The 27085-nt window shown below is 40.8% G+C and overlaps 1 protein-coding gene across 1 annotated transcript; it reads left to right on the top strand.

The window, feature by feature from the left end:
• On the top strand, positions 1-25466 carry TMEM154 (transmembrane protein 154). Its single transcript, XM_032771277.2, has 6 exons — positions 1-882; positions 10404-10730; positions 16923-16950; positions 18538-18623; positions 20219-20279; positions 25252-25466. Exons 1-6 carry the CDS (start codon positions 732-734, stop codon positions 25265-25267), a joined length of 669 nt encoding a protein of 222 aa, XP_032627168.1. The 5' UTR covers positions 1-731; the 3' UTR covers positions 25268-25466.
• Positions 25467-27085: the final 1619 nt, after the last annotated feature.

Genomic DNA, 27085 nt, shown 5'->3' with positions numbered 1-27085 from the left:
TGTTATAGCCTCTGTCCTTCATGCCCTTGGAGATTTTTTCAAATGTTTGGGCATTTCATCTTTTGGAACAGAGTTCTGATAGCATGGATTCGTCTCCCCATACAACAATCAGATCCCATACTTCCCGTTCAGTCCATGCTGAAGGTCTTTTGCGATTCTGGGACTCCATCATGGTCACCTTTGCTGATGAGATCTGAACTCACCTGCAGATTTCCACGCTGGCCAAACAGGAAATGAGATTCAAAAGTCTGCGGGCATTTTCCTGTCTACCTGGTCAGTGCATCTGAGTTGAGAGTGCTGTCCAGAGCAGTCACAATGGAGCACTCTGGGATAGCTCCTGGAGGCCAATACCGTCGAATTGCAACCACACTACTCCACTCTACCCAAATTCGACCCAGCAAGGTCGATTTCACCACTAATCCCCTTGTCAGGGGAAGAGTACAGAAATCAATTTTAAGAGCCATTTAAGTCGAAAAAAATGGCTTTGTCATGTGGACGGGTGCAGGGTTAAATCGATGTAACGCTGCTAAATTCGACCTAAAATCGCAGTGTAGACAAGGGCTAAGAGTGGCCAATTACATAGGTGATTCAGTTAAATCAGAGCTTGGAGAGCAATTTTTTTCTTCTCTTTTGCAATCCTTGCTTGTCTGACAGGCCCAAACTGAATTACATCACTTCCTAAAAGCAATCAAATACAGCACATCTTCTTAAGAAATTTAACTCACATACACATGAGCAGGAAACAGGAAACGTACTTGTTCCTGCAAAACAGGGAGAAACTAAAATTGAGAATCATGCCTAATCACAAAAAATGTATCATACAGAAACAAAACTTCATGCTGTTTTTTGTCCTGTTTCTCGCGGCAGGATCTGCCAGATATGGTAAGTAATAAAGTGTCTCTCACATTCTGAAGTAGAACTATGCAGACATGTTTTATGCCTACAGCGACAGAACTCTGTTAGAGGGTAACACCCTTAAAACCTGATCTCTCTGTAGGAGGTTTATGAAAACTTGCACTGTTTGTTTTAGCTTTATTTAACTTTGCTACTTTTGTGTGTGTGTGTGTGTGTGTTGTTTAATAGAGATCAGCTTCACCTGCAACATTTGGATCCAAACATCCTTAAATCTCAGGTGTTTTTAGATACAGGGATTTGGTTAACATCCATCATTATTTTCTGTTATGATTTCCACCATTTGGTGTAGTTTGTCTGTAAAAGTCATGTCCTTAACAGCATTTAATGGAGAAAAAAATTTACTCTGATTACAGTACATTTAAAGTTTTCAGTTGAATATTTCCAACAGCCATAATGAACAACTTTTGTTAAGCAAAATAATAATCTAGGGATGATTCATACTGTTTAAAAATATTATGTATTGCAGGCTTGAATAGTTAAATTATGAACAAAAAATCATTAAACTATTACATGTACAATTGTTTCATTTGTATTTTGCATAAGACACAGAGGCAGTAACTGAACAATGTTGGTAGCTGTTTTAAAGAAAACTTACAAATTGTTTTTACTTATGTGCCTTTGGGTGTGAAACAAACCACTGTTGAAATCCTTTAATATACAGTGGTATTATTAGCTGCTCTCAAATTGCTGTATCACGTAACAGTTCTGCACAAAATGGGGAGAAAGGATAGTCACTCTGTTATTGCTACTGCACTTTTATTATGGTTTTAATGACCATGGTGAAAATGGATTTAAAAAAAAAAGAATTATAGCCATGCTGTAAGTCTGGGCAATAGTCCCTGTCTATACTACAAACCTTACCGTGGTTAAGGGTAATGTCTATATACACAAGTGCTATGACTGAATTATAACATGGCTCGGTCTTGTCTGTGTAGATGGAATAAAATTGTGTTACAATCATGCTAAGGATGGTTATAACCCAAGTTATTAGAAAAAAGTCCCTGACCATAATTATCAGGGAAACTATGCAGAAGAAATCTTTCTAAATTTGGTCTAGTAATAATGAAGGACCAGAGCTCTCAGGCAGTCTCTCTAAGGTCTCACCTATGTGTTTGGGGACTATTTAGAACACAGTATGCCTTAAAGATGGTGAAAGCACAATTAGGTCTTCCAGTGTGGATAGGATTATGTTATAAATAACATTTCCAAAGTATATTAGAGTCTTGCAAAGTCAAAATCCCACAAGTTGAATTACAGCTAAAAGAAGACAAAGCTGTAACAATCTCTGAGGAAAACTGTATTGTAACCAACCATCTCACCACAGCCAGCTTTATAATGCAGATAAAAGTTGTAAAAGCTGTGCTGGTATTCCCTGGAATGTTCCATGTCCCTTTGTACTATGTTGAATGAACATTTTGGAAGTTACAGAAAAGGCTTCCTCATTTACGGAGCTTTGCCACAAGAACCTTGTTCAGCCATAGAGATAATAGTATTCAATAGTGCTTCATGCAGAGAATGTCAAGAGCTAAGAGGTGATAGAATTTGTGCTGTGTACGCCCATGCTATTATCACCTTTAGCCATAATTCAAGAGGACTTCTCAGTTCAAGAGCCAAATGTGCTGTAGATTGTACAAACAGCATTTACAGACACCCTATAGTTTGCTGAAAAGACCTCTTAGGTCTTAGCTAGGACCACTGAGGGATTCTTGTTCTTGATCTCTTTTCTTTAAATTAATGAATTTTAAAATGGAAAAAGTTTTTGTTTACAATCTAGGAAGAAGCTTAGTATAATTGCTGAAAATGGAAGTAAAATCAGATTTCCTTTTCGTCACTATGAAGTTGTCTTCCTCTCATGAGACCAAAAATGTGCATGTTAATTTTCTAGCAAACTGATAAAGCAAGAGATGAGGGTTTTCTAGGATCCTTCTGTCTGGCCTGGTGCAGCAACTGCTACATTGCTGCATCATCTCTTTTTAAAGATGCATCAAAGTGCGACTCTCTGAAAAGTGGCCATGTAAAAATAGTACCTTTTTATGCAACAGATTAACTCTGTGTGTGTATTCAGCCAGATATTCCCATTTGATTCACAAACAAGTTGTTACTGCTGTTTACTCCTGCACTAGAGAGGCATCTCAGAGAAAGAGACTAACACCGGAACAAATCAACATACCCTCAGAGCCCCGACCAGGCTTATTCTATCTACTACCCAAGATCCACAAACCCGGAAATCCTGGATGCCCCATCATCTCGGGCATTGGCACTCTCACTGAAGGGCTGTCTGGTATGGACTTCTACTCATGACCCTATGCACTCGAGCACTCCCAGCTTATCTCCGTGACATATACCACTTGATTTCCTTGAGGAAACTACCAAATGCAGAGTGGTGACCTCCCCAGAAAACACCATGCCTAGCGCACCATGATGAGGCTCTCTACACAAAACATCCCATACACAAGATGGAATAAGCTGTGAGGAAACAGTTACCTGGATGATGCCCACAGCCAACCCTGGCTGCTGAGCTCTGTGCTTTATACTGCACACACAACTATTTCAAATTTGATGACAATATAATATCTCAGATTCAGGCACTGCTATGGGCACAATGGCCCCACAATATGCAATACTTTTATATGGCTGAACTGAACAACGCTTCCTCAGCTCTCGTCCACTCATGCCCCTTCTCTACCTACGCTACATTGATGACATCTTCATCATCTTGGGAACCCATGAAAAGGAGACTCTTAGAAAAAATTCCACCACGATCAAACAGCTTCCACCCCACCATCAACCTCAGCCTTGACCAAATCTACACGGGAGGTCCACTTTCTAGACACATGGTGCAATAAGTGGAATGGAACATATAACACCACCCTATAATCGAAACCTACCGACCGCTATGCTACCTTCATGCCTCAGCTTCCCGTCCCGGGCAGATCACACGCTCCATTTGTTACAGCCAATGCACTGAGGTACAACCGCATCCTGCTCTAACCCCTCAGACAGAGACCTACACCTACAAAATCTTCCACCAAGCATCTCAAAACTACAATACCCGCAGAGGAAATAAGGAAACAGATCAACAGAGCACAGACGTGTACCAGAAGCCTCCTACTGAAGACAAACCAAGAAGAAACCAACAGGACTCACTGGCCATCACATACAGCCCCACAGCAAACCCCTCCAATGCATTATCAGGGATCTACAACCCTCCGGACAATGATCCCCACTTTTCACAGCCTTGAGTGGCAGACCAAATCCTCGCCCACAGACATACCTTTGCCACCTGAAACGTATTCTCAACCAGCAACTGCACACCAACACAATAGTAACTCTACCTCAGGAACCAATCTCATGCAACAAACCTCGATGCCAACTCTGCCACATAGCTACACCAGCGACACCATCACAGGACCTAACCAGATCAGCCCACCAATCAATGGTTCATTCGACCTGCACGTCCACCAATTTAATATACGCCCCATCATATGCCAGCAAATGCCCCTCTGCTATGTACATCGGCCAAACTGGACAGTCTCTACGGAAAAGGATAAATGGACACAAAATCAACATTAGGAAAGGCAATATACAAATAAACCTGTAGGAGAGCACTTTCAACCTCCCGGCCAACACTATAGCAGACCTAAGGTGCCATCCTGCAGAAAAAAACTTTCGGACCAACCTCAAAGAGAAACTGCTGAGGACTCCAGTTCATCTGCATTTGACCATCAGCTCAGGAATGAACAAAGACTGTGAATGAGCTTTGGCAACTACAGAACCATTTTCCTCCTCTCTGGTTTTCACACCTCAGCTGCAGAACAGGGCCTCATCCTCCCTGATTGAACTAACTCTCGTTATCTCTAGCTTGCTGCTAGCATATTATATACCTGCCCCTAGAATTTCCACTACATGATCGACAAAGTGGGTATTTCACTCACGAAAGCTCATGCTCCAAAACGTCTGTTAGTCTATAAGGTGCCACAGGATTCTCTGCTGCTTTTACAGAGAAAGAGAATCCTTCTTACACATCAGTTAAATTATACATCAAATTCCAGTCAGTGACCCGTGTGCCGTGTTCGTGAAGGTATCTTATGATTGCTGGTGATAAAGGCTTCAGCTTATTTGGTCTTAAACACAGAGGTCGTCTTGAGTGATACCTTAAGGTGAGAAGATTCACATCACAAATTTGTGAATGCAATGGAATTGCACAAGATGTCACAGAAGGCAAAACTGAGACAGTAAGGTTAAACAGATGTAACTAAATGCATAATTTGGTCTGAAGAACCTTGATTACTGTTGATGATGAATGATCCCAGCTTGACTCCTAGATGCTGGTCTGAATTTGCAGGACTGGCAGTAGAAATGTGAGTTAAACTGTCTATACCAGGGATGAAGTTGTTCCATCATCTAGAAATAAACTTAAGTATATTTCCCTCCTGATTCACATCTATCTGGACAAGACTTTTTGTAAGCACCCATTTTCTACAGGATCTTTTCTATTGATTTACCCTCACAAACATGTGGCTGTTTTACCCCTTCAGGACAGCATATCTATTAATCAAGCTGGTCTTCAGTTGTTTTACGGATTCCTACATATCATATTTGAGGCATGTTTCAACATGTTACCTGGGCAAGCCTTGCCCATTTCAAGGAGCAACACTCCCTAGATCAACAGTTAAATGTAATCAGATAAAAGAGAGTTGACATGATGTAGAGAAAAGTTATTAGGTAGAAAGAAACACCGAGGCAAACTGCCCCCCTCTTCCCCCAACAGTGTTTGCTAGTTAAAAAGTCCAATGGAAAACAAAAATCCTGCCTGTGCTCCATAAATAATGCCACCTGGAGAAATTTTTAAAAGGATGTTATGAGTATAGGGGTGACAGACCCAGGCTAGTAGGGTGCAGGAGTCTGGTAGAGGGCAAATATACTGGTCACTGGATGAGTAGTTTTCTGTTCCCTGAGTGACCAGAGCAGGGGCTGCACTAGAGTAATCAGGAACCTGCTAGAACCAATTAAGGCAGACAGGCTGATTAGAACACCTGCAGCCAATCAAGGCAGGCTAATCACGGCACTTGGGTTTAAAAAGAAGCTCACTCCAGTCAGGTGGGGGAGGAGCCAGAGGAGAGGAAGTGTGTGAGAGGAGTTAGGAGCAAGAGGCACAAGTAGCTGAAAGTAAGAGGATGTGCTGCTGGAGGACTAAGGAGTACAAGCATTATCAGACACTCGGAGGAAGGTCCTGTGGTGAGGAAAAAGAAGGTGTTTGGAGGAGGCCATGGGGAAGTAGCCCAGGGAGTTGCAGCTGTCATGCAGCTGTTACAAGAGGCGCTATAGACAGTTGCAGTCCACAGGGCCCTGGGCTGGAACCCAGAGTAGAGGGTGGGCCCGGGTTCCCCCCAAACCTCCCAACTCCTGATCAGACACAGGAGGAGTTGATCCAGACTGTGGGGAAGATCACTGAGGTGAGAAAATCTGCCAATAAGCGCAGGACCCACCAAGGTAGAGGAGGAACTTTGTCACAGGGGATATTAACAAACACAGTTATGGGGCACTCCAGTTTACATAAATGTTTTTTTCAGGATATATAGTATTTTAACTCTGGGTTTTTTCAGCCCTAAATTGAGGGTTTTTTCACATGGACTATTTGTATTTTATAGCAAAGTTTGGAGAAACCAAAATTCCCTTTAAAAGAAAAACTGATTATTCCATCAATTGAAATCTTTTTTTTCCCTTTTATTTTGTGCTTAGATACAAAGCTGTAATTTTAAAACATTCCCCTCCAGGGACTTGTTTTATCAAAAAAATCTAGGTCTGCTCTGGCAATTTTATAATAGGATGTATTTATATTCTTTAGAAAGAGGAAGCTGATTACATGCTTTTGCTTTGTTATCCCCTTCAAATTAAAAAGAAGTCTTGTTTACCTGCCTACTTCATCAAGAAGGCCAACCACTCAGAGCAGGAAATGCAGCAAGCATTCTGTTCAGATGTTGCAACAAAAATATCATTCTTGCTTTTGTTGTGTAGAGAAATGTGATCTAGTCTGTACGGCCAGTGATGAGAGAGAGTCAAGCAAGATTCACCAGTTTCTCACCAGCAGCTTTAAAGAGGAGAAGATGCCAAGCAAGACTGCATGCTGTAGTGTACATATCTGCAAACGATACTGCTTCTCCTTTTCAAAATTTGAATGAACAACTTCATTCGCTAGCACAACCAGTTGCGATAAAAGCCCTATTGTGAAATTTAAAGCAACTTTTGAGCAGCTGCTAAATCTTAATCGATTATAAAGGGCCCAATCCTGATACTATTACTCATGCTCTGTAATATTGTATTCTATGAGGAGTCACATTGCTATTTGTGGATTAAGGTGCTCTTCACTGTGAGTCAGGATGTCAGAATCTGGCCCAAAGAAAAGGACTAATAGCATTAATTTGAGTCCCAAAAAATGAAGGCATGTTCTGTGATAGCTCCCATGCTTAGTGCCACCAGCACATTTCAACTCTGATCTGTAACTCCTCCTCCCACTCGGTGGAGCTATGTTACACTATGCAGTGACTGTATGATGACGACTGTGATGACCTCACTGGTCAACATCTATCACTTGAAACCTCAGCAGGGTTGGCGAGAGCCGGTTCAGGCCCCAGTGAAAATATTTTTTCAGGCCCCTCAGCAAGGACGGACTGGCTAAACAGGGCCGGGGAAGCCGGGCTCCGGGCCCCCTTCCGGACCGCTATGCCCCAGTAATTTGTACCGGCTTCCCCCTACTCTCGTCAGCTCTGGACCTCAGTCATGCTTTAAATTTTGGCAGCAGTTAAAACATAATTTCTAAATGCAGCAGTTAAAACACAGGAGGTAACAACAATATGCTGGAAGTAGCACTGTATAACTGGCTACTGGACTGCTGAAGGATGTATTTAATTCTCCCAAATTGAATCACTTAGGAAAAAGAAAGTGAGGATAGATGCTGTTTTGTCTCTAGAATTATGGGAAGTGAACAAATATACGTTAACAAGGTCACTCTCTGTTATCTGAAATTATCTTTGGCTGGAGACTGGAAAGGAGAATTTTTATTTAATAGAGAGACAAGTTATCTGAAATCTGCTTTATAGCTTGAACATGGCAAAGAACAGAAGAGACATTGGAACAGTCTCTCTGGGACATCATATGCAAACTATATTCCAGCTGAAAGTTTAGGATTGTGGTTAATGAGATGTTACTATTTGTTCTTGCTTTCAAGTGTACATCATGCTTCAGACATTTGAAAAGCTTTTATAAATTCTTTGCTCCTGAAATAACAAACCTAAACTATCCTCTCCCCGCCCCCGCTTTCCCCATTTGTACTATTTTTAGCAGTGGGCTTGTTGCTATCAGTATGTTAAGGAGAGGAAGCTGACAGATTTCAAGAGAAGAATGATCAGAGGAGGGATAATTAAGCAAATGTGGATAAATGGTTCTGTGACACTGAGTTGGTTTATCTGTTATGTCAGTATTATGGTTAGCCATGCAGGCGTCTGCAACACACATGTCTATACTGGTGCGTTGGCCCATCATGACTAGATGATGATAACTGTCAAATAGAATTGCTGCAAACACTGATGGTGACTAGAAACAATTTCTGGGAAGAAGAATCAGGAAGAACCAAGTTGCAAGGAATAGAAGTGCAGTAGAGTAACTCCTGTGCCAGTGGCTCCTCTTGATAGGATTTAAGCAGAACCCATTTTTGCATGGATTATCAATGCATGCAAAAATAAGAAGATGCATGTAAGAGGTCACATGTAGGCTATTACCAACCAAAGAGGCAGAGATTCTGTTTTGCTGTTGAATGAAGATTGGAAATAGTAAATAAAGTTACATTTTACTAATTAATGTTTTGTAAAGTGCTTTAAAGGAGATCAGTTAAAAGTTGTTGCTATGTTTTGAAGTAGTCTGATAACTTATTTTTAATATTAAACATGTTGTGGTGATGATTTTTAGTAAAGGATAAAATGACAGGCGCTCAGATGATGAGTACAGCATAAATACCTAGATAAATCATCGCTACAATAACTTAATGCAATAAACTCAAATTATTTTAATAATTTAAAATCTTGTTCCCTAGGATACAGCCTCAAGACACACTTATCTCCTTCCAAAGATCTAGCAGTAAGGAAAAGAAATTGTGGTCCAGTGGCTTAAGCATGAGATAGGGATCTCGAGTTCTAATTCCGTTTTTTTCACTGACTCACTGTGTCCCCCCTGGGCAAGCAACTTCACTTATTTCCCTTTATTTCCTCATTTGTAGAATTGATATAATTGCTCCTCTCACAGGGTTGTGATGAGGATTTATGTGCTTACAAAGCAATTAACGTGTAAAATACTGTTGGTCCCAGTCCAGTGAAGGTCCTAAGTGCTTCCAGCATGGGGCTGAGAATCTTTAGTTCTCATTTAAATGGAAACTGAGGAGGATCAGCACCTTGCAGGAAGATGTTTAGCACATCACAGAATCGAATCCAATATGTTGTTAAAACAGCCAGACATAGATTCAGTACAATGAAAGCCACAGAACACAGGGCACTGTCTAAAATAGCAGACAACACTGAGCAGTCACAACTTCAGCTCATTTTAGGCTGAGAGTTATTTAAGACTTGATACATGGAAATGTACAAAGGACTCATTCCTGCACCTTTCACTCAGGCAAAAGCTTCCATTGACATCAACAGGAGGTTTTGCCTCACAATAGGGCCCACAACTTGTTCAAGTTGTTTGAGTGATAAACACCACAACGGTTAATAAAATCTGAGGAAGCCTTGAATAATCCTGCTCACCCCATGCAGGTAGAAAGTTTTCCCACATCACAGTGATCAGTGTTATCAACTGTAGCCCCATTGCTTCAACAAACAAAGACTCCACCCCTATTAGATTTGAAATGAGGGTAGCCAACTCTTTAGCTGCTATTTGTGCTATACTGCCTGGCTGTAGGAGGAGCTCTACTCACTGCCTCATTGGAGGTGGAGGAACAGCAGTTGTCTACTAAATTCTCCATATGCTTGGCTCCTCCAGTGCAGAGTCCACGGGGAGGATGAGTGAAAGTCAGCAGTTTCTATGAGCTTTGCCTTCTCCTGAGCCAGACCTATTCCCGCCCCATTCTGGCTGCCAGTGTGGTGTGGTTGCGTGGTGTGTGAGAAAATGTATATTCTGCAAGAGCAAGTGGGTTGGTGTGGTTGTCTGGGAATGAGGTTACACGTGTTGCTGTTTATAAGAAGAGCAAGCTAGCAGAATTTTGTCCAGATCATACATTTTCTTGACAAATTGGCAAGGGTGATGTGGTTATGTATAACGTGTCCATCACTGTGGTCAGTCAGTCTGCAGACATTCAAGTGTGGTTTAAAAAAAACAAAACAGGAGGGGTACAGGAGAAATGGAGAGGAAATTTTAAAACCATATCCTTTGACACTCTATCTATTTTGGTTATCCAATTAAAAAGTGAAAACGTTAAGATGTTTACATGTATTTGGCAGGCACTGCAAATGAAGAAGCTTCAGGAGATGGTTCACCCCCATTGAATGTCGCAGTAACACCTACACCAGAGACATCTGCAGTATATTTTACAACTGCAGGTGACCGTGATCTGAAACCTGCCATCAAACCAACAGAGATTGAGATAGATGTTGAAACAGGAAATAATGCAAGTACTGAGTTAAATAGTATGAATAATGACAAAACCCCAGAAACAGCAGCTGTACAGCCTGCCTTAATGTTTGGCATTCCTGTGGTGATACTAGTCCTACTAATTCTGCTGATCGTTTTCTTTGTGATACGTCATAAAAGGAAAAAGTCTAAGCAAGGTAAATTTTAGGACTTCTCAAATTTTAGAAGGATCTTTATAGAAAATATTGAACATCAACAGGAAAGGATTTCAGGAAATGGAATGCAACGTTTATGATGTATTTCTCTGTCTAATGATACTTGAATTTTCATATGCAGAAATGCAATGTGTTATGAAACCCTAGAGTTTTGTTTTCCTCATTAAATCTTAGCACAGTATGTACAGTGTATCCCATGTAAATTGGTATAGTTCTGCTTCTTAGCACCCTCTGCTTATCTCTCACATCCATAACAACTATGGGCTATAATAAGATCCTCTGTCATCTTAACCCTCTGGTAAAATTTAAGGGAAAAGAGAGAACTATTTGACCATGCATGTTTTTTTCTTGTTCTGTTCTTATGCTTACTAATTCACTGTTGAGGGTACTTCTCTAATGAACATTTACTTCTTTCATTACTGACAGGGAGAAACTACCTGAAAATAAAAGCAAAATCTTGATAAGAGTGAATTTATCTTAGCACTTCAAGGGAAGATTTCACAGAGACCTTGTAGTGCGATGGCTGTTATGAAACCACTTGTTCAGATCAGCCTAAACTGCTTAAGAATAATGTGATCAGGATAACTGTATTCTGCAATAAGATGCAATTTCAGGAAGGTACATACACCCTACCTCCATAACTCCGCTGTGTGAAACAACAGGAACTGAACAGAGGAAGGGCCTTAAAGATATAGAGTGATGTAGGAACTTTTGAAGGAGGTGTACTGATATATTTTGGAATATTTTGTGCTGTTAAAAGTATGTCAGCCTACAAATATTAAACCATAAATCAAACCTTAGGGCCAACCTTTCAGTGTGCCTCTGAAAATGCCCCTTCATTAGTATTGGGTACATCACTGACATACACCAAATGGGTAACGAAGCTTCTGCCTGGTTGTTCATATGTGTGGGAGCTGTTCATGTAAATATATGGGTCCATTTTCAGAGGCCCACTGGAAATCTGATCTTAAAGATTGCTAGCGCACAATTCTGGGTTCCTGCTCATAGGCGCTGACTTCGTGGGTGCTCCAAGGCTGGAGCACCTATGGAAAAAAATTGGTGAGTGCTCAGCACCCACCGGCAGCTCCCTGTGGCCCTGCCTCGCCCCCCTGCTCCAGCTCACCACTATCTCTGCACTGCTGTCCCCTGCTTCTCCCCCCTCCCTCCCAGCACTTGTGCCACAAAACAGCTGATTCACAGGGCAGGAAGGAGGGAACAAGGCATGCTGGGGGAAGAGGTGGGGCCAGGATTTGGGGAAGGGATCCAATAGGGGCAGGGAGAGGGTGGAGTTATGGCAGGGACTTTGGGGATGGGGTTGGAATGGGGGCAGGTTCAGGGGCAGGGATGCAGTGGAGTCATAGCCGGGAAAGGGGGTGGGGCACGGGCACCCACCAGCGCCATAGAAAGTAAGAACATAAGAACGGCCGTACCGGGTCAGACCAAAGGTCCATCTAGCCCAGTATCTGTCTACTGACAGTGGCCAATGCCAGGTGCCCCAGAGGGAGTGAACCTAACAGGCAATGATCAAGTGATCTCTCTCCTGCCAGCATCTCCCTCTTACGAACCAGAGGCATAGGGACACATCCTTACCCAGCCTGGCTAACAGCCATTTATGGACTTAAACCACATGAAATTATCCAGTTTTCTTTTAAACTCGTTATAGTGCGCTATACTACCTTCACAACCTCCTCAGGCAAGAGTTCCCAGGTTGTGATTGCTGATGAAGAACTTCCTTATTTGTTTAAAACCTCGGCGTCCTATGCTAATTTGCATTTGGTGAGCCCCTTAGTTTCTTGGTATGATAATGGGAATAGTAGAAATAACTCCTTCCTTATCCACTTTCTCAAATCACTACGGAGGTTGTGTTTACATAACGCTCTTAGTGATATCATCCCCTTAGTCTCCTCTTCCAGCTGAAGAGTCTTAGCCTCTTTAATCTTTCCTCATATGAGGACCCTCTCCAAACCCACCTACTCCATATCTAGCGTGCCCTTTTCTGAACTTTCTAGTGCTAGATATCTTTTTGAAGGTGAGGGAACCACATCTGTACAAGTATTCAAGTGGGCGTACCATGGATTTATATAGGGCAATAATATATTCTCAGTCTTATTTTCTATCCCGTTTTAATGATCCTAACACCCTGTTTGCTTTTTTGACCGCCTCTGCCACTGAGTGGACATCTTCAGAGAATATCCACGATGACTCCAAGATCTTTTCCTGACTCGTTGTAGCTAATTAGCCCCATCATATTGTATGTATAGTTGGGTTATTTCCCAATGTGCAATTACTACATTATCCACATTAAATTCCTTTGGCCATTTTGTTGCCTAATCACTTAGTTTTGTAGATCTTTATGAAGTTCTTCACAATCTGAGTAGTTTAGTATCATCTGCAAACTTTGCACCTCACTGTTTACCCCTTTCTGCAGATCATTTATGAATAAATGAATAGGATTGGTGCCTAGGACTGACCCTGAGGAAACACCACAAATTATCCCTCCCATTTCGAGAATTTACCGTTAATTCCTACCCTTGTGTCCGTGTCTTTAACATTTCTCAATCCCATGAAAGGACCTCCCTTTATCCCAGGAACTTACTTTACGAAGAGCCTTTGTGATAGGGACCTTTCAAAGACATTTCTGAAATCTAAAGTACAACAATTCCACCTGCTCCTCCTGTGTCCACGTTGTTGCCCCTCAAAGAACCTAATAGATTAGTCACAGACAGATTCCCTTTACAGAAACATGTTGACTATGCTCAACAGTTTTTTCTATGGTCTGACATTGTTATTCTTAAACTTTGTTTGACTAATTTGCCTGGTACCGGACGTTAGACTTACCGTCTGTAATTGCTGGATCAACTCTAGAGCCCTTTTTATAATATTGGCGTTACATTAGCTAATTCAGTCATTGGGTACAGAAGCTGATTTTAAAGGACAAGGTTTACAAACCTTAAGCTAATAGTTCCGCAACTTCACATTCGAGTCTTTTCCAGAACTCTTGGGCTGAATGCCATCGAGTCCCGTGACCTTTAATTGTGAGTATATCAATTAACTTTCCAAAACCTTCTCTAGTGACTAATTTCAATCTGGACAGTTCCTCAATTTGTACCTACAAAGGCCAGCTCCAGGTTTGAATCCGCCCTAACATCCTTAGCTGTACGACTGGAAGCAAAGAATCCATTGGAGTTTTTCCACAATACTTATCGTCTTAAGCGCTCTTTTGGTATTTCGATCGTCAAGGCCCCACTGGTTGTTTAGCAGGCATTCTGCTCTGAGTACTTAAAAAACTATTTTATTACCACCTATGGAAGTTGGGTAGCCGTTGCTTACCAAAATCTCTTTGGCCTTTCTTCATTACCTCTGCCTTAATTCAGTGTTTATTGTCTTTCTATTTGCCTCCACTAGGATTGACTTCCACTTTTTAAAGGAGCTTTTATCTTCCACCTGCTTCTCTTGACATGGTTAAGCCACAGTGGCTTTTTTCATTCTTTACTGGTTTCTTATTTTTGGTGTATACATGAAGTGGCCCTGTAGTGCTGTGGAACATGTTGGATCGCTGAAGATTTTTACTTCATTTGAATCTACATTTCCTTTCACATAGTGTGCACTCCCCCCTGCACAACCTGTTCTGCCTCCGATATATTCTACCCAGAAATGTATTGTGTCCCCATTGATTCTCATCGTGCCACCAGGTTTCTGTGATGCCTATATTTTTTTTTTTTTTTTTTTATTTTTTTTTAATTTTTTTTTTTAATTTTTTTGTTTTTTTTTTTTGTTTTTTTTTTTTTTTTTTTTTATTTTTTTTTTTTTTTTTTTTTTTGTTTTTTTTTTTTTTTTTATTTTTTTTTTTTTTTTTTTTTTTTTGTTTTTTTTTTTTTTTTTGTTTTTTTTTTTTTTTTTTTTTATATTTTTTTTTTTTTTTTTTTTTTTTTTTTTTTTTTTTTTAATATTTCAATAGCCTTTTTATCACATAGCACTCAGTTCACTCACTCTTATTTATTAGAGAACTTCTAGATTTGTGTACAAGCCTTTAAAAAATTGCTCCTGTTTAGTATTGTCGCCCTTTTCCTGATATCCTCAAACAACAACAGTCATCACAAACCCAGCTATCTACGTTTCTAATGATCGAATCTCCCATTACTAACACCTGCCTTTTCCTAGGAACTGGAGTTCCCTCCCCCGGGGAGGTAACCTCAGTGTGAGAGGCAACCCCAGCACCATCTGGAAGGAGGGTCCCAACTATGGGAAGGTTTCCCACTGCTCCCACTGACTGCTCTGCTTCCCTGGGCCTTTCTTCCTCCTCAACAGTGTAGGGGCTGTCTGACCGGAGGTGGGACAATTCTGCAGTATCCCGGGAAGCCTCATCAACATACCTCTCTGTTGACGTCTATGTTCCTGCTCACTTTTTCCTTTTGCTTGGAAGCAATACACTGGGTGTCTTAGTCTTGTAGACATTCTACTCAGCCTATCCACTGCTCCTGACATGGCAAACTGAGAGATAAGGTAGATCCGCTGGAGTAGATTGGAGGATTTGGTCTCTTCTGGCTGGGCTGAATTTAAAATGAGCTGATTTGAACCATAAAATAATTGTACAATGTGGATATTACATCCAGCCCTTTATTCTTTTTATTACATGCTGGGATGCCTAAAGCATTTTGAAGCCTGTGCAGAAGAGGTTAGTTCTCTGTATAGGGGCCTGCTATATGCCACACCACCTAACTGCTTGCTTGCTTGCTCACTCTCTCTGGTATTTACATCTATCTGTATATGCACATTTCCCTTCTGTTCTTCCCACGGTTTCTAGTACTCCTTTATATCTCACCCTACCCTCAGTCCTCTTTCATTTTCCATCTCGTGTGGCATCTTATCCAGTTTCCCTGACAACTGTTCCCTTTGGGCTCTATAATTTAGCACTCCGAGATTTCAGCTACCATTCAAGCTTCTTTACCTTTTCCTCCAATGTGGAAAGCAGCTCCTATAATCTTCATAAATAGGTACACTACACATGGTCTGTCTCAAAGCTTGCAATAAACCAATTTTTATACCGGTTGTTACTTTTTCAGGATGTCACTTTCCTTCCTGGAACTTGTTAGGTTCAAGGAACTCTGGGTTTGCAGTCTCCTGTTCACATTCTGAAAGTTAGCTCCCACTGCACTGAGCTGTATTTTAGGTTTATCTCAGCTAGTGATTTCTGCTCAAGCCAAACAGGGCGAGGTGACTCGTGGGAGGGGCCTGGGTCAAGTGTCCCTCCAGCAGCCGGCTTGGGTGGGGAGAGAAGGGGATGGGGCCACAGACTGTTCCAGGCACGCTGCCTGGGATGGTGCCCCAGTGCAGCGCAGTGACTGACTGGGAGAGTCCCTGGCTGCCCCGACCCAGGCTCAGCTTCTGGGGACAGTGGCCCAGCCAGCGCAGCCGTCCCACCCCTCTGGGATGCTCAGAGTCGGCTCCTGTCCCCAGAAGTCGAGCCTGGGCAGAGACTAGAGCGGACTGCCGCTGCCCCCTCCCCAGCCAGGCGCTCATAGCCAGCTACTGCTATGTGCAGAGCATGCGGGGGAGGAGAGAGGGGCTCTGACTTGGTCAGCTGCTGGCTCGGAAGCCAAGCCCAGGCGGGGAGCAGCCCGCTGCCGCCACAGCCAGGCTCTGCCAGGCAGCTGCTGTACTGCACTGGGCAGCATCTGGGAGTGGCTCCGGGGCCTCGCTGCCAGGGCGAGCAGATGAATATGCCAGGGGGAAAGCGGGCAGAGCAGGAGGATAGCGTGTGTCTCTCCCCCACCCCCCCGTGTAACGTGCAGTGGGGAGGGGCCCTTGACTGGGGACAGGGAGGAGCCACGTGGGGAGATCACCTGTCCTTGTAGCTGGTGCCCCCCAGTCATCTCATGTAAATTAATAACCAGCAAGAGTTGCTGGTGGTCAGCTTCTTTTAGTACATTAGAAAACATTACTGGTTAAAAGCAGTCAGTACCTATGTAAACTACAGAGTACCTGGTTAATGGAAGAAAAGGTATAAAGCATTTTAGTTTTAATCTAAAGGATAGCCAGTTATATATTGAAAACTGTTCCGTCTTTAAAATAAACCTGCTTCAGAATTTTCCCAGCTATTTGGGATATCATATTAAGAGAAAATGGATAGTTAAAGACAAGTTAACTATACATTTTTAACTTATTTTATTTCAGATGAACTGGGAAGTGAAAATGTCAAAAGGTAACATTTATAGATACTGCTTATTGTTCTAGCTTGTTTCTTAAAGTAGACCATGTTAATTTTTAGGGACTTGTTGTGGTTTTAAACTTATTGTATGTCCTGCATGTCTTGAGAAATTTATATTTTGCACTTTCAACACTATTACCCTTTCTCATTAATTAACCCTAGAGGAGGCTAAAGGACCCCAAGACCCACCAAATAATAACCACTGTTGTATTTTGTGGTTGATGTATTGTAGGGTGTATTACCTCCTGCTAACATTTGCAGGCTCCTCTGGTGATTATAGTACATCTGGCTGCCACTGTAGGACTTCTGATCCTTCAGCACATAGACTGCAGGTAGCAGAGGGAGGTCGCACCTAGCAGGGAATAGAGGCTTCTGTTGGGATTATTTCAGCCACACAGGTGGAGTATGACATACGTGCCATGAGGCCTTTGATCCAGTCTGCTGTCTACAGCCCCACCACTTGTTTTGGCACGAGCCACCATTGGTTCTCTTACTCTAAATGTAGATGCTGCAGGATACAACTATACTTTCGGTAACAGGGACAGGCTTCCTGGCTCTGTCCATAAATTCTCTCTGCCCAGAATAAGCTTTATGTCATGTTCAATTATTTTTCAAATTTGCTTGCTCGTTATTACATGGCATGTACAGATTCTCTGGAGCTCGTGTGAACTGAATATCTCTTGTCCAATAAAAACAAGCAGGCTGCAGAATAGTTCTCAACCATTTGATAGTTGTTACCTTATTATTTATTTTACTGAGATCCTTCCTCATGGTAAGTGGTGAAAATTATTAAAATGGATTGGGAGAGGGAAGACTCCCTTTAATTCAGGGGTTCTCAAACTTCATTGCCCTGTGACCCCCTTCTGACAACAAAAATTACTACACAACCCCAGGAGTGGGGACCAAAGCCTAAATCCGCCTGAGCCCCATCGCCCTGGATCGGGGGGCCCAATGCCCAAGCCCTACCACCTTGGGGGTGTGGGGAAGGGCAAAGCAGAAGGCCCAGGGCTTCAGTCCCAGGTTGGCAGGGTGTAAGCCCTGATGACTCCATTAAAACAGGGTCACGACACTGAACCGCTGCTTTAATTCATGCTAAAAATACAAAATTAAGTTAGCAATAGTCTTTCAACCATGAGGCTGTCTCTAAAAATGATCAGTAAAGGAAAGAGTAAAATTACTAACATGTAGTTAGTATAGTTATGACCTTTTCTTTTTCGGTCATTGCTGAAACCAACTTCCTGGTTGAAATAGCATTTCTAACTTGGGGCTCCATCTTGCTTCCATTGAAGCAATGGGAGTTTCACCATGGATTTCAACAGGGTAGGATCAGACCCTTTATTTTCTAATTTTCTATCTACAGTGTGTAGTTCAGATACCCATTTATTCCATTTGCAGGCCATGATTATTTGTTTCTTACCTGTTGAGCTGACACATTTTCAGAAAGTAAACTCACTAGAGCACCATTGGTGTCCGACAATTAAGGCCCAGAATTATACAAGATTGATATGATGCTGCTATGTTACATGTCTATTTGAGTGAAACATGGTGTCTAACCATCCATCTTTTGTTTCCTGGATCAAGTCCTATTTTTGAAGAAGACACACCCTCTGTTATGGAAATAGAAATGGAAGAGCTCGATAAATGGATGAATAGCATGAACAAAAATGGTACTGGTAACCCTCCAATCATTTCTCTCTCTCTGTCTGAGGTAGCCTCCATGAATAGAAAAAATACCACAGAGCTATTTTATATTTGTGTTGCTACTTTTCCTAAAACATTTTTAGTCCTGATCTTAAGCCTACAATACTAGAACAGTTGCACAAGCAAATATCAGGGGTATTTTAAGCTGGCTAGGTGCTTATTTTTATCAAATGATGGGATACTATAGATATAATACCATAAAGGTTTCAGTTTTCAGTAGAAGCTTTTATTAAAAACATGTACTGTATTTATATTTTTAAATAAAAATTGCTTTTTAGGGGTAAAAATTGTCTCTTTAAAAGATCTGGCTCTCTCAGTATTCAGTGTGTCTGCACTAGAGTGCTGCATATTGTGCCATTCTAAGAGAAATCACTGTTTACTCATAGCCCATATCACTATTTACTTATTACACTGCTGCCAGGATCATCTTTCTGGCTCATCACTATGACTACATCCACTCCCCTTTGCATCCTTCCACTGGCTCCTTATCCTCTACTGCATCAAACACAAGCTCCTTCTTTTTGCCTTTTAGGCCCTTCACCATTTAGCTTCACCTTATCTGTCAGAAATACTGCTTATCAAGCTGTGAGCCTCCACCATTAATTTCTCAGTGATCCACTTCTCCCTGAAGCACCTCTGTGCTTTCTCCCAGGCTGTTCCTGGTTCATGAGAAGAGTTCGCAGTCAAAATTCTCAAATGTCACCTAAGCTGCCTTCAAGTCAGTTCTCAAAACTCACCTTTTCCTTAATGCATAGCGTTAACTGCAACCTGATCTCAGCTACACAGGTGGCACCTTGTGATTACTGCTCCATATTGGCTAAGAATTGCACATAGTCTAATCTTTTTGTTGCCCATCCCTTGCCCCATGCCCCAGAATGTTTGTTTGCTTCATCCACTTATTATATCTTGTCTTTCAGATGATAGCCTCTTTTGGTAAACACCTGTCATTTCCTGTAGGTTTGTACAGTGTTTAGCAGGATGGTCGTTTGATCTTGTTAGTCTGCAGACACTACCACAATACAAACATTAAATCATAACAATACTATGTCAATGGCTTTAAATACAATAGATGGGGAAATATTTATTGTAAAAAGATGTTAACAATTTTGTTAGAAGTCAGCAAACATTTCATGTATTTCTTCAGCAGCAGCACCACATACAAAAATGCCTCAAACTGCTGGCTGTACTAATCTTGTGAAATAACAGTTGTACTGTGCATAGCTAACACATAGCCGTTGTAGTCTGAATTTATGGCAAAGATGCATGCGAACGAGGTAAGGCACTTACTATGTGTATACATACATCTGCACACAAACAACTGAAATAAATATCATAAAGGCTACCAGGTCTTCCACTACAGCCACAAGGGCAGGACACTTTTAAATAGCTGAGAATTATATTAAACGAAACATATGAATGTACAAATATTACAGATAAAAAGAACTATACCTATACCCTGGAGTTTTGTGGTTCGCAGTCACTACTCTGAAAGTGAACACAATTTTGAAATGTCTGAAAGAATTACCAAAGGTAATGGTGTGGTTATCTTTTCTCTCCTTAGCTGATGGTGAATGTTTACCTACTGTAAAAGAAGAAGAAAAGGAATCAAATGTCTTCACAAGGTACTTTTAATTCTACCATTGTATTACTCAAAGAAACACTATCAACATTAGTAATTTGAAAATGTGATCTACTTTTTTTAGTTTGTCTACTTCTAACATTGACTGATTTATTTAGTTATTATAGACTTTGATTTTTCTTCAGACAAATGCCTCAATGATCTTTTATCTTTAAAAAAAAAAAGTGTCTACTTGTAGCTTTGCACCCACCGAAAACTCTACAGTAAAAAGCCTATGTGTGAGAGAGATGGAGGAAACAGAATTTCATTAGTTGATCAGATTTTAATTGCCGTTTCCTAAGGTATTAATATGAGCATGTTCAAAAATCCATTGTTTGTGAGCTGTCAAAAAGAAAGGTCAGTCAGTGTAAGACAAAAATATTGAGTCTTATCTTTTACCACTAGGTGGCTCTACTTGATTGAGAATTACTATCACACTTTTTGGCTTGTGTAAACAATTGTTATGTTTTGCATTTAGTTACCAAGATCCGTTATTATGAGATGATAATACATAACTCGTTTGTCTGCAGCAAGCGTACTATACTGGGCTCTGAGTTCGTCCAGTCTCACAAACCAAGCAGGGTCAAGCCTGCAAGATCAATAGCTTGACAGACCTTAAAATAAAGCCAGAAGTGCAGTAAAAATGGTTTTGTTGCTTCAGGAGGTGAGACTCTCCCTTCAAAGTCAATACTGAGTTAATCTCCTACATGGTATTAAGGGGAGGAGGGAAACACTGTGTTGCTTTCATTCAGATTAGATTTAAAAATCAAAATCCTGATGGCTTGGTAGACAATAAAATTCTCTTGGCATTTTTCACAAAGGTAAGGGCATGAACCCTGGTATCCTGAATAAACTGGCCATTCAGTTCTGCCTATCTAAAATTGCTCTTATTCTTCAATTTTCTCCTATTGGCTTCAATTGCTCCTATTCTTCTCTTCTTGTCATGCTCCTGCATTCCCACCATAGAGGTGGCTGCATTTCAGTGGTAAGTGAAGTAATTAATCTCTCTAAGATATATAATGATGAACAATGACACAGGCAGAAACAGTTCCGCACAGATGCCATGTCAGTAGTTCCAAATGCCATGGGGTAGTTCCAGTAGAAAAGAGCTGCCAAGAAACCAGCTGTGGAAAGGCTACTGGAGCCCATGAGGCCACACAAGGCCTCCTCATGGGTGTTCTCAGCCTCCACAGATTCCTGGGGATCCAGCAGCTTTTGGGGTGGAGTTTATAAACTCTTTGGTGGGGAAGCAAATTCCATGCTTCTAAACAAGATGCTGGGGGGGCGGGGGCATGGAGAAAGGGAGAGATTCTCCTGGAGATTTCTTTTCCCAGAGCTCTATTCCAGGGAGATTATCATGGCAGATGATGAGCTAAGATAAGGTTACTTCATCATAATGTGGGTGCAAGCAACTAGTCTCAAAGGCATTTTTAAAAGCTTGTGTGCTATAAGTTGTATTGGTCACATGCCTGGTGAGCAAATGGTGTGTTATATGGGGGGAGGAAGAAGTGGTTTGGTTAATATTTACATAATGACTTGAAATGCACACCAATGCAGTGTTTCTGTGTGATCCTGCCTCCCCAGCTGAGGAATTTACAATCAAACCTCCCACTAGGATTGTGTTTCAAACCCATTCTTGTTTAGGCTCATGTAAGACTCCATCCCTAATGGGGTTCCATAAACTTTAGTTAAAATAATATATAGAACCTTGCAGGATTAAGCTTTGTTTCTGCTGCACTCAACTTCTACATTCAATTCATATATCTGATCCTGCATGAAAAGATGAAAATTGACAGTAGAGACAGGAAGTGATCTGGACTCTGAAAAATATTTTCAAGAGAAGAAAATAGAAAAGCTTAGATGGCGGGAGATGGGTCACAAGAAGGAAAGGATCAGATCCATGAGCAAGTCACACTCAGGGATCAGACGGGGGCGGGGAAAAGAGTTGCAGCCTACCCTCCGTTCACCAAATGAGAAGCCATTTATAGTAGATAATGTAGATCTTCCTGATATGTTGATCTCTTTCTTTCATGCCTTGATGAGTGAAATAGTTGTATTGACAATACATCATCGTTAGCTTCAGAGCCGACTCAGGCAGTTCACATTTCTCTCAAAGCTGTTGTTCCAGGATGTCTGCAGATACTGCTGCATCTGTTTGCATTTGAAGAAGTTTCCTTTACAACTATAAAGACAAGAGAAATTACTCTTTTAAAAAGTGAAAGCTTAGATTCTGGGTCCAAGATGCAACCATCAGCAATCAGACTGTGAAAAAGCATGTAATAGCCCTCCTGTTTCTCTGTTCCTTCCTGTGTATGAGTCCATCATGATGACAGATAAAGAAGGAGGGATCAGAACTGAGAAGCCCTGGATTGTAATGATAACTACACACCCTTTCTCTAAATGTTAGATTTATCATAGGTCCTTGCTTTCCCGGATTTGAATTAACAAATAGAATAAGACCAAGAATTTCTTAAACACCTGCTAATACCAATACTGGAAGTGTTGCTGCAAAAACCATTTTTAAGGTATTACATTCCCTAGTATTAATTTTATTCTCCAAAATTACATAGCTATTGAATTACAACTCTTGGCATTTTCTTAAGTGTTCATTTTCAGAAGTATCAGCTTGACCTACCAATTTGATATTTTATTACCATTTATATCCTAGTTAGGATGGTCTTGTGACTAAAAAAACAAGAATCTGAGGCTATGTCTACCCTGCCCCACAGTTTAGCCTGGGGAGTGTGTGAATACAGTGCTACACAGTAACTCCCCCATGTGATGCTGCAAGCACAAATGAAAATATTCCTAATTCACATTAATGTAGTCCTGTCTGACAAGGACTATACTAGGAATGTTTTAGTTCATTGCCACAAATCTACACGGGGAAGTTACAGCACAGCACTTTGATGCGCTCTTATGCACACCCCTGTAGTCCAAACTGTGGGGCAGTGTAGACAAACCCCATGTCAGGAGAGCTGGGTTCTTTCCTGGCTAGGCCCCAGATTTCCTCTGTGATTTTGGCCAAGATGTCTTTGGGCCACTCATTACCTCAGTTTCCCCATCTATAAATTGGGGATGTTGCTACTTCACAGTGTTGTTATGACTTAGGTCCTAAGTCAGGAAAACATCCCTATTCAGGAAAGCACACATAAGCATGTACTTACATCCCACTGAAGTCAACAGGAAGTTAGGCACTTTCATTAAAGCATTCCTTAATGATGGTCTGAGTTTTTTTTAATATTTGTAAAACACCCTGATGCCCAGTTGAGGGGTATTGTTGAAATGCAAAGTGTTATGACTGATTCTTTTAAATTTAGTTCCAAATTCAGGAAGACAGGCTCATTTAGGCAGAATTTTTTTTTTAATTATGTAACTGTTTTTTAAAATTTAATGCTAAATAATTCTACAATGCAAAGAATCTTAGCCAACTTTTCAATGCCTTCTTGAACAGAAGTGGTCATCCTTTTTGTCAGGGTTTTTTGTTGTTGTTTTTTTTCAAAAAATTTGCGGAAAATTCCATTTTCATCGAAGTCCAAATGTTTTGAAAAATGCGGTGATTTCAGCTACATTTTGTTTTGAAAAAAATTAAATGAAGCATTTTTGATCATGCTAAAAAAGCTATTTCAACATTTTTGGAACAGACCATTTCAATTTTTCATTTTAAAAGAATTTTTTCAAACAAAATTCATTGTTTTTATATTAAAAACACTTTAAATATAAAATGTCAAAATCAGAACTAAATTCTTAGATTCTCCCAAAACTACATTTTTTCAGAGTTTTCATTTGTGGGAAATTTCTAAATGTTCTTGTTGTGTTCAGGGCCGGCCCCAGGCACCACTGAAAGAAGCAGGTGCTTGGGGCGGCCAATGGGAAGAGGTGGCACATCCAGGTCTTTGGCGGCAAGTCCCTCAGTCCCTCTCAGAGCGAAGGACCCAGTGCCGAATTGCCGCCGAGGAATGAAGCAGCACGGTTGAACTGCCACCGAAGTGCCGCCAATCATGGGATTTTTTTTTTTCCCCCTTCGCCGCTTCGGACAGCAAAAAAGCCTGAGTTGGCCCTGGTTGTGTTCCATTTTAGAGTAGAAATCAAAATCTTGCAAAAAAAAAAAAGGGGGGGGGGGAAATCTGATTCCCCACCCAGCTCTATTATTGAATCTTACCAAACAGACATGTTTTGCTGACAGTGCCTCCTGGGTCACATAAACAGAGGAAAGAAAAATACATAGAACTATTTTAACAACTCCATTTGAGGAAGTGTGTTATTAAAGTCAAATAAATGAAGTAAAACAGCTATTATTACATTTTAAAAAATCCTGTTAATCCAGCATTAAGTTATAGATTTCAGCACACAAGGCAGGAGATTACAGTACACTCGGGAGCTGCTAGCCTATGCTGAATTCTGCACCACTATGCCTTCAATACTGCTGTTACCAATGCTAGCTAGAATCCAAGTTAGCACAGGTATGCCTAGCCATGCTGCAATCACAACTTCACTGGCAGTGTAGACATATCCTAAGTAACAGAAAGATCTTTTTGTGTTACAATAAACAAAGCAGGTTATTGGAAAAAATACCTGAGAGTAAATTGTTTACGTGTAAACAACATGAACAGAAGGGGGGTGGGGGAAGGAAACGATTTGGCTTATATAAGAATGGTTTTAAAAAACGAATTCCATATGGTTTCCATAGCACAGAAGCTGGGGTGGGTGTGTCCGGAGGAAATATGATTTGTCAGGTTTTGCCTGGAAACAGAAGAGATAAATCAAATCAGCTCCGCTCACACTGCCTGGTATCACAAACACGTTCATTTTATGGAATCTATAACCTGTGTTTATTTTCAGTTCACAAGATCATCATTACAATACACTGTCCCACCACTAGCACTGAGTAAACTTCATTGGAAAATTATAGTGAGCTAAACTTCATTGGAAAATTATAGTGACACAAGTTGTTTCTCTCTTTAATACATATACAGTGACTGCGAATCATGAAGTCCAAACAGCATTGAACTGGTTAAAGGGAAGCTATGCGCAAGGCTCATAGTCCTATCCCACAGATACTAGATGAACTGGATGTAAACTTAATTCATCTCAAACAGCGAGAGAAGCAAATGCTTTTGTTGTTTCCTGTTGCATGCATTCTTCGTAATGGAGGCATCACCAATAAAAACAAGGAAATGCATTACAGTAAGATTAAGGATCTGATTTAAACTTGCATTGTAATGAAATTTCAGCATTAATATAGCGAGAACAGTCCTATTTCTGACGGTCCTCAGAACATTCCATGTTCCACCTTATCCTCTATCAGTGTGTGGCTGTGATATGTGTGACTGCTCATGTACCAGAATTCCTCCATAAAGCATCACTGTAGCCTTAACTCCCAATTTCCTTGTCCTAGTGGGTTTAAATCAGACTGCTAAATTCATAATCTTGTGGGAGGCGGGGTTTTTTGTACATAATTTACTTTTTTTGTAATGGTGGAATAATTTGTGTTGGATTTCCATTGATGAAGTAAAAGGCTGTGACTGCCAGAAGAGACTTGATGTCCACTAAAAAATTAAACTTCTGAAAGCTACAGCATGGAGGATGCTCCTTAAAGCCAACTGCTGCCCCAAAGGAGGACCTAAGGTTTGTCAAATGTTTTGAGATTCTCAGGAGAAAGGCGCTATAGACGTGGAAAGTTTTATTTAAAGATTTCCTCTCAGCTGTCGAACCGTAGTCCTCCAGATATTCTGAGCTGTTCTCTCAGCTCTTCTCTCAATTCAGGGCTATTTTCTAATAAGAATTAACTCTAGGGATTTTCAGTTTAAGGTACTTTCTGTGAAAAGCAGGATGAATATCAAACAATTGGATACCAACCTATTATGAACATATGCATCAGAAACTGCCTGCCCAAGATTTTCAGAAGTAACAAGTTGATTCAGATGCCTCAATTTTTGGCTACCCGACTTGAGACACCTTCAAGGGGGGATTGCTAAAGGGTGGATGCTCAATACTTTCTAAAATCAGGCCTCTCACAGATGCCAGAAGTTGAGCACCCAAATATTGTGGAACCCAAAAAATCACTAGCCTCTTCTTTGAAAATCGTGACCATGGGTTTTTTTTAATGTGTAACAAACGTGTGGAACTAACTGAATGTTAGTTAATGTAGACTTTTGTCCTATATTTAAAACATTAACCTCAAGTCCTAGCTAAATTTACTTTCTATAATATATTATTTTGTACCTGGGCAATATATTTTTGAGAAGTTGGGCACAACTACTTTAAAAATATTTTTCCATGCACAGGTTTTTTGGGTTTTTTTTTAAGTGAGGCTATCATCTAAACCTCACCAACCATCCCAGCATTTTAGGGAGTAAGTAACTTGAACAGTATGAGTAACTTGCACTGAAGAATTTTTGCTCTTTACATTCTCAGGTGGCCTTCTTGAATTTCTTCTTGGCTTAAATGAGCAATTTCTACAAAAGAGTATTTGGTCTGTACATTGTTCCCAAATAGTTAATTGCAAGTATTCAGCCACTGAGCTGTGGTGACTTCATTTTTCCTGACTGGATGAGTTTATCTTTGAGAATCAGATTTGAGTTCAAAATTAGTTTTTCACTAAAATTCTCCAACATTTCCCAAACGCTCTTGCCAGTAAACTTGTTCAGTAGAATATTTGTCAAAAACAACAAACACAACAAATTAAGCAGAAGCAATTACATTTTCAGGAACATTTTTTGTAGTATTTGCTCAATTCTGTTAGCAACTTAGTAAACTAGAACCTGGATGTTACTCTGGCATTTTTCACTCCTTGCAAAGAGTATTTCT

The sequence above is a fragment of the Chelonoidis abingdonii genome, chromosome 5 (genome assembly GCF_003597395.2).
Source record: "Chelonoidis abingdonii isolate Lonesome George chromosome 5, CheloAbing_2.0, whole genome shotgun sequence".
Taxonomy (NCBI): Eukaryota; Metazoa; Chordata; order Testudines; family Testudinidae; genus Chelonoidis; species Chelonoidis abingdonii.
Note: the sequence above shows the minus strand (reverse complement) of the source record. Positions and strands in the feature narration are given on the sequence as shown.

Coding starts and splice junctions, on each gene's coding strand:
- TMEM154 (XM_032771277.2), top strand. CDS start 732: ATGAGCAGGAAACAGGAAACGTACTTGTTCCTGCAAAACAGGGAGAAA. Junction 10,731..16,922: donor AAGGAAAAAGTCTAAGCAAG/GTAAATTTTAGG, acceptor ATTTTATTTCAG/ATGAACTGGGAAGTGAAAAT. Junction 18,624..20,218: donor GAATAGCATGAACAAAAATG/GTACTGGTAACC, acceptor TTCTCTCCTTAG/CTGATGGTGAATGTTTACCT.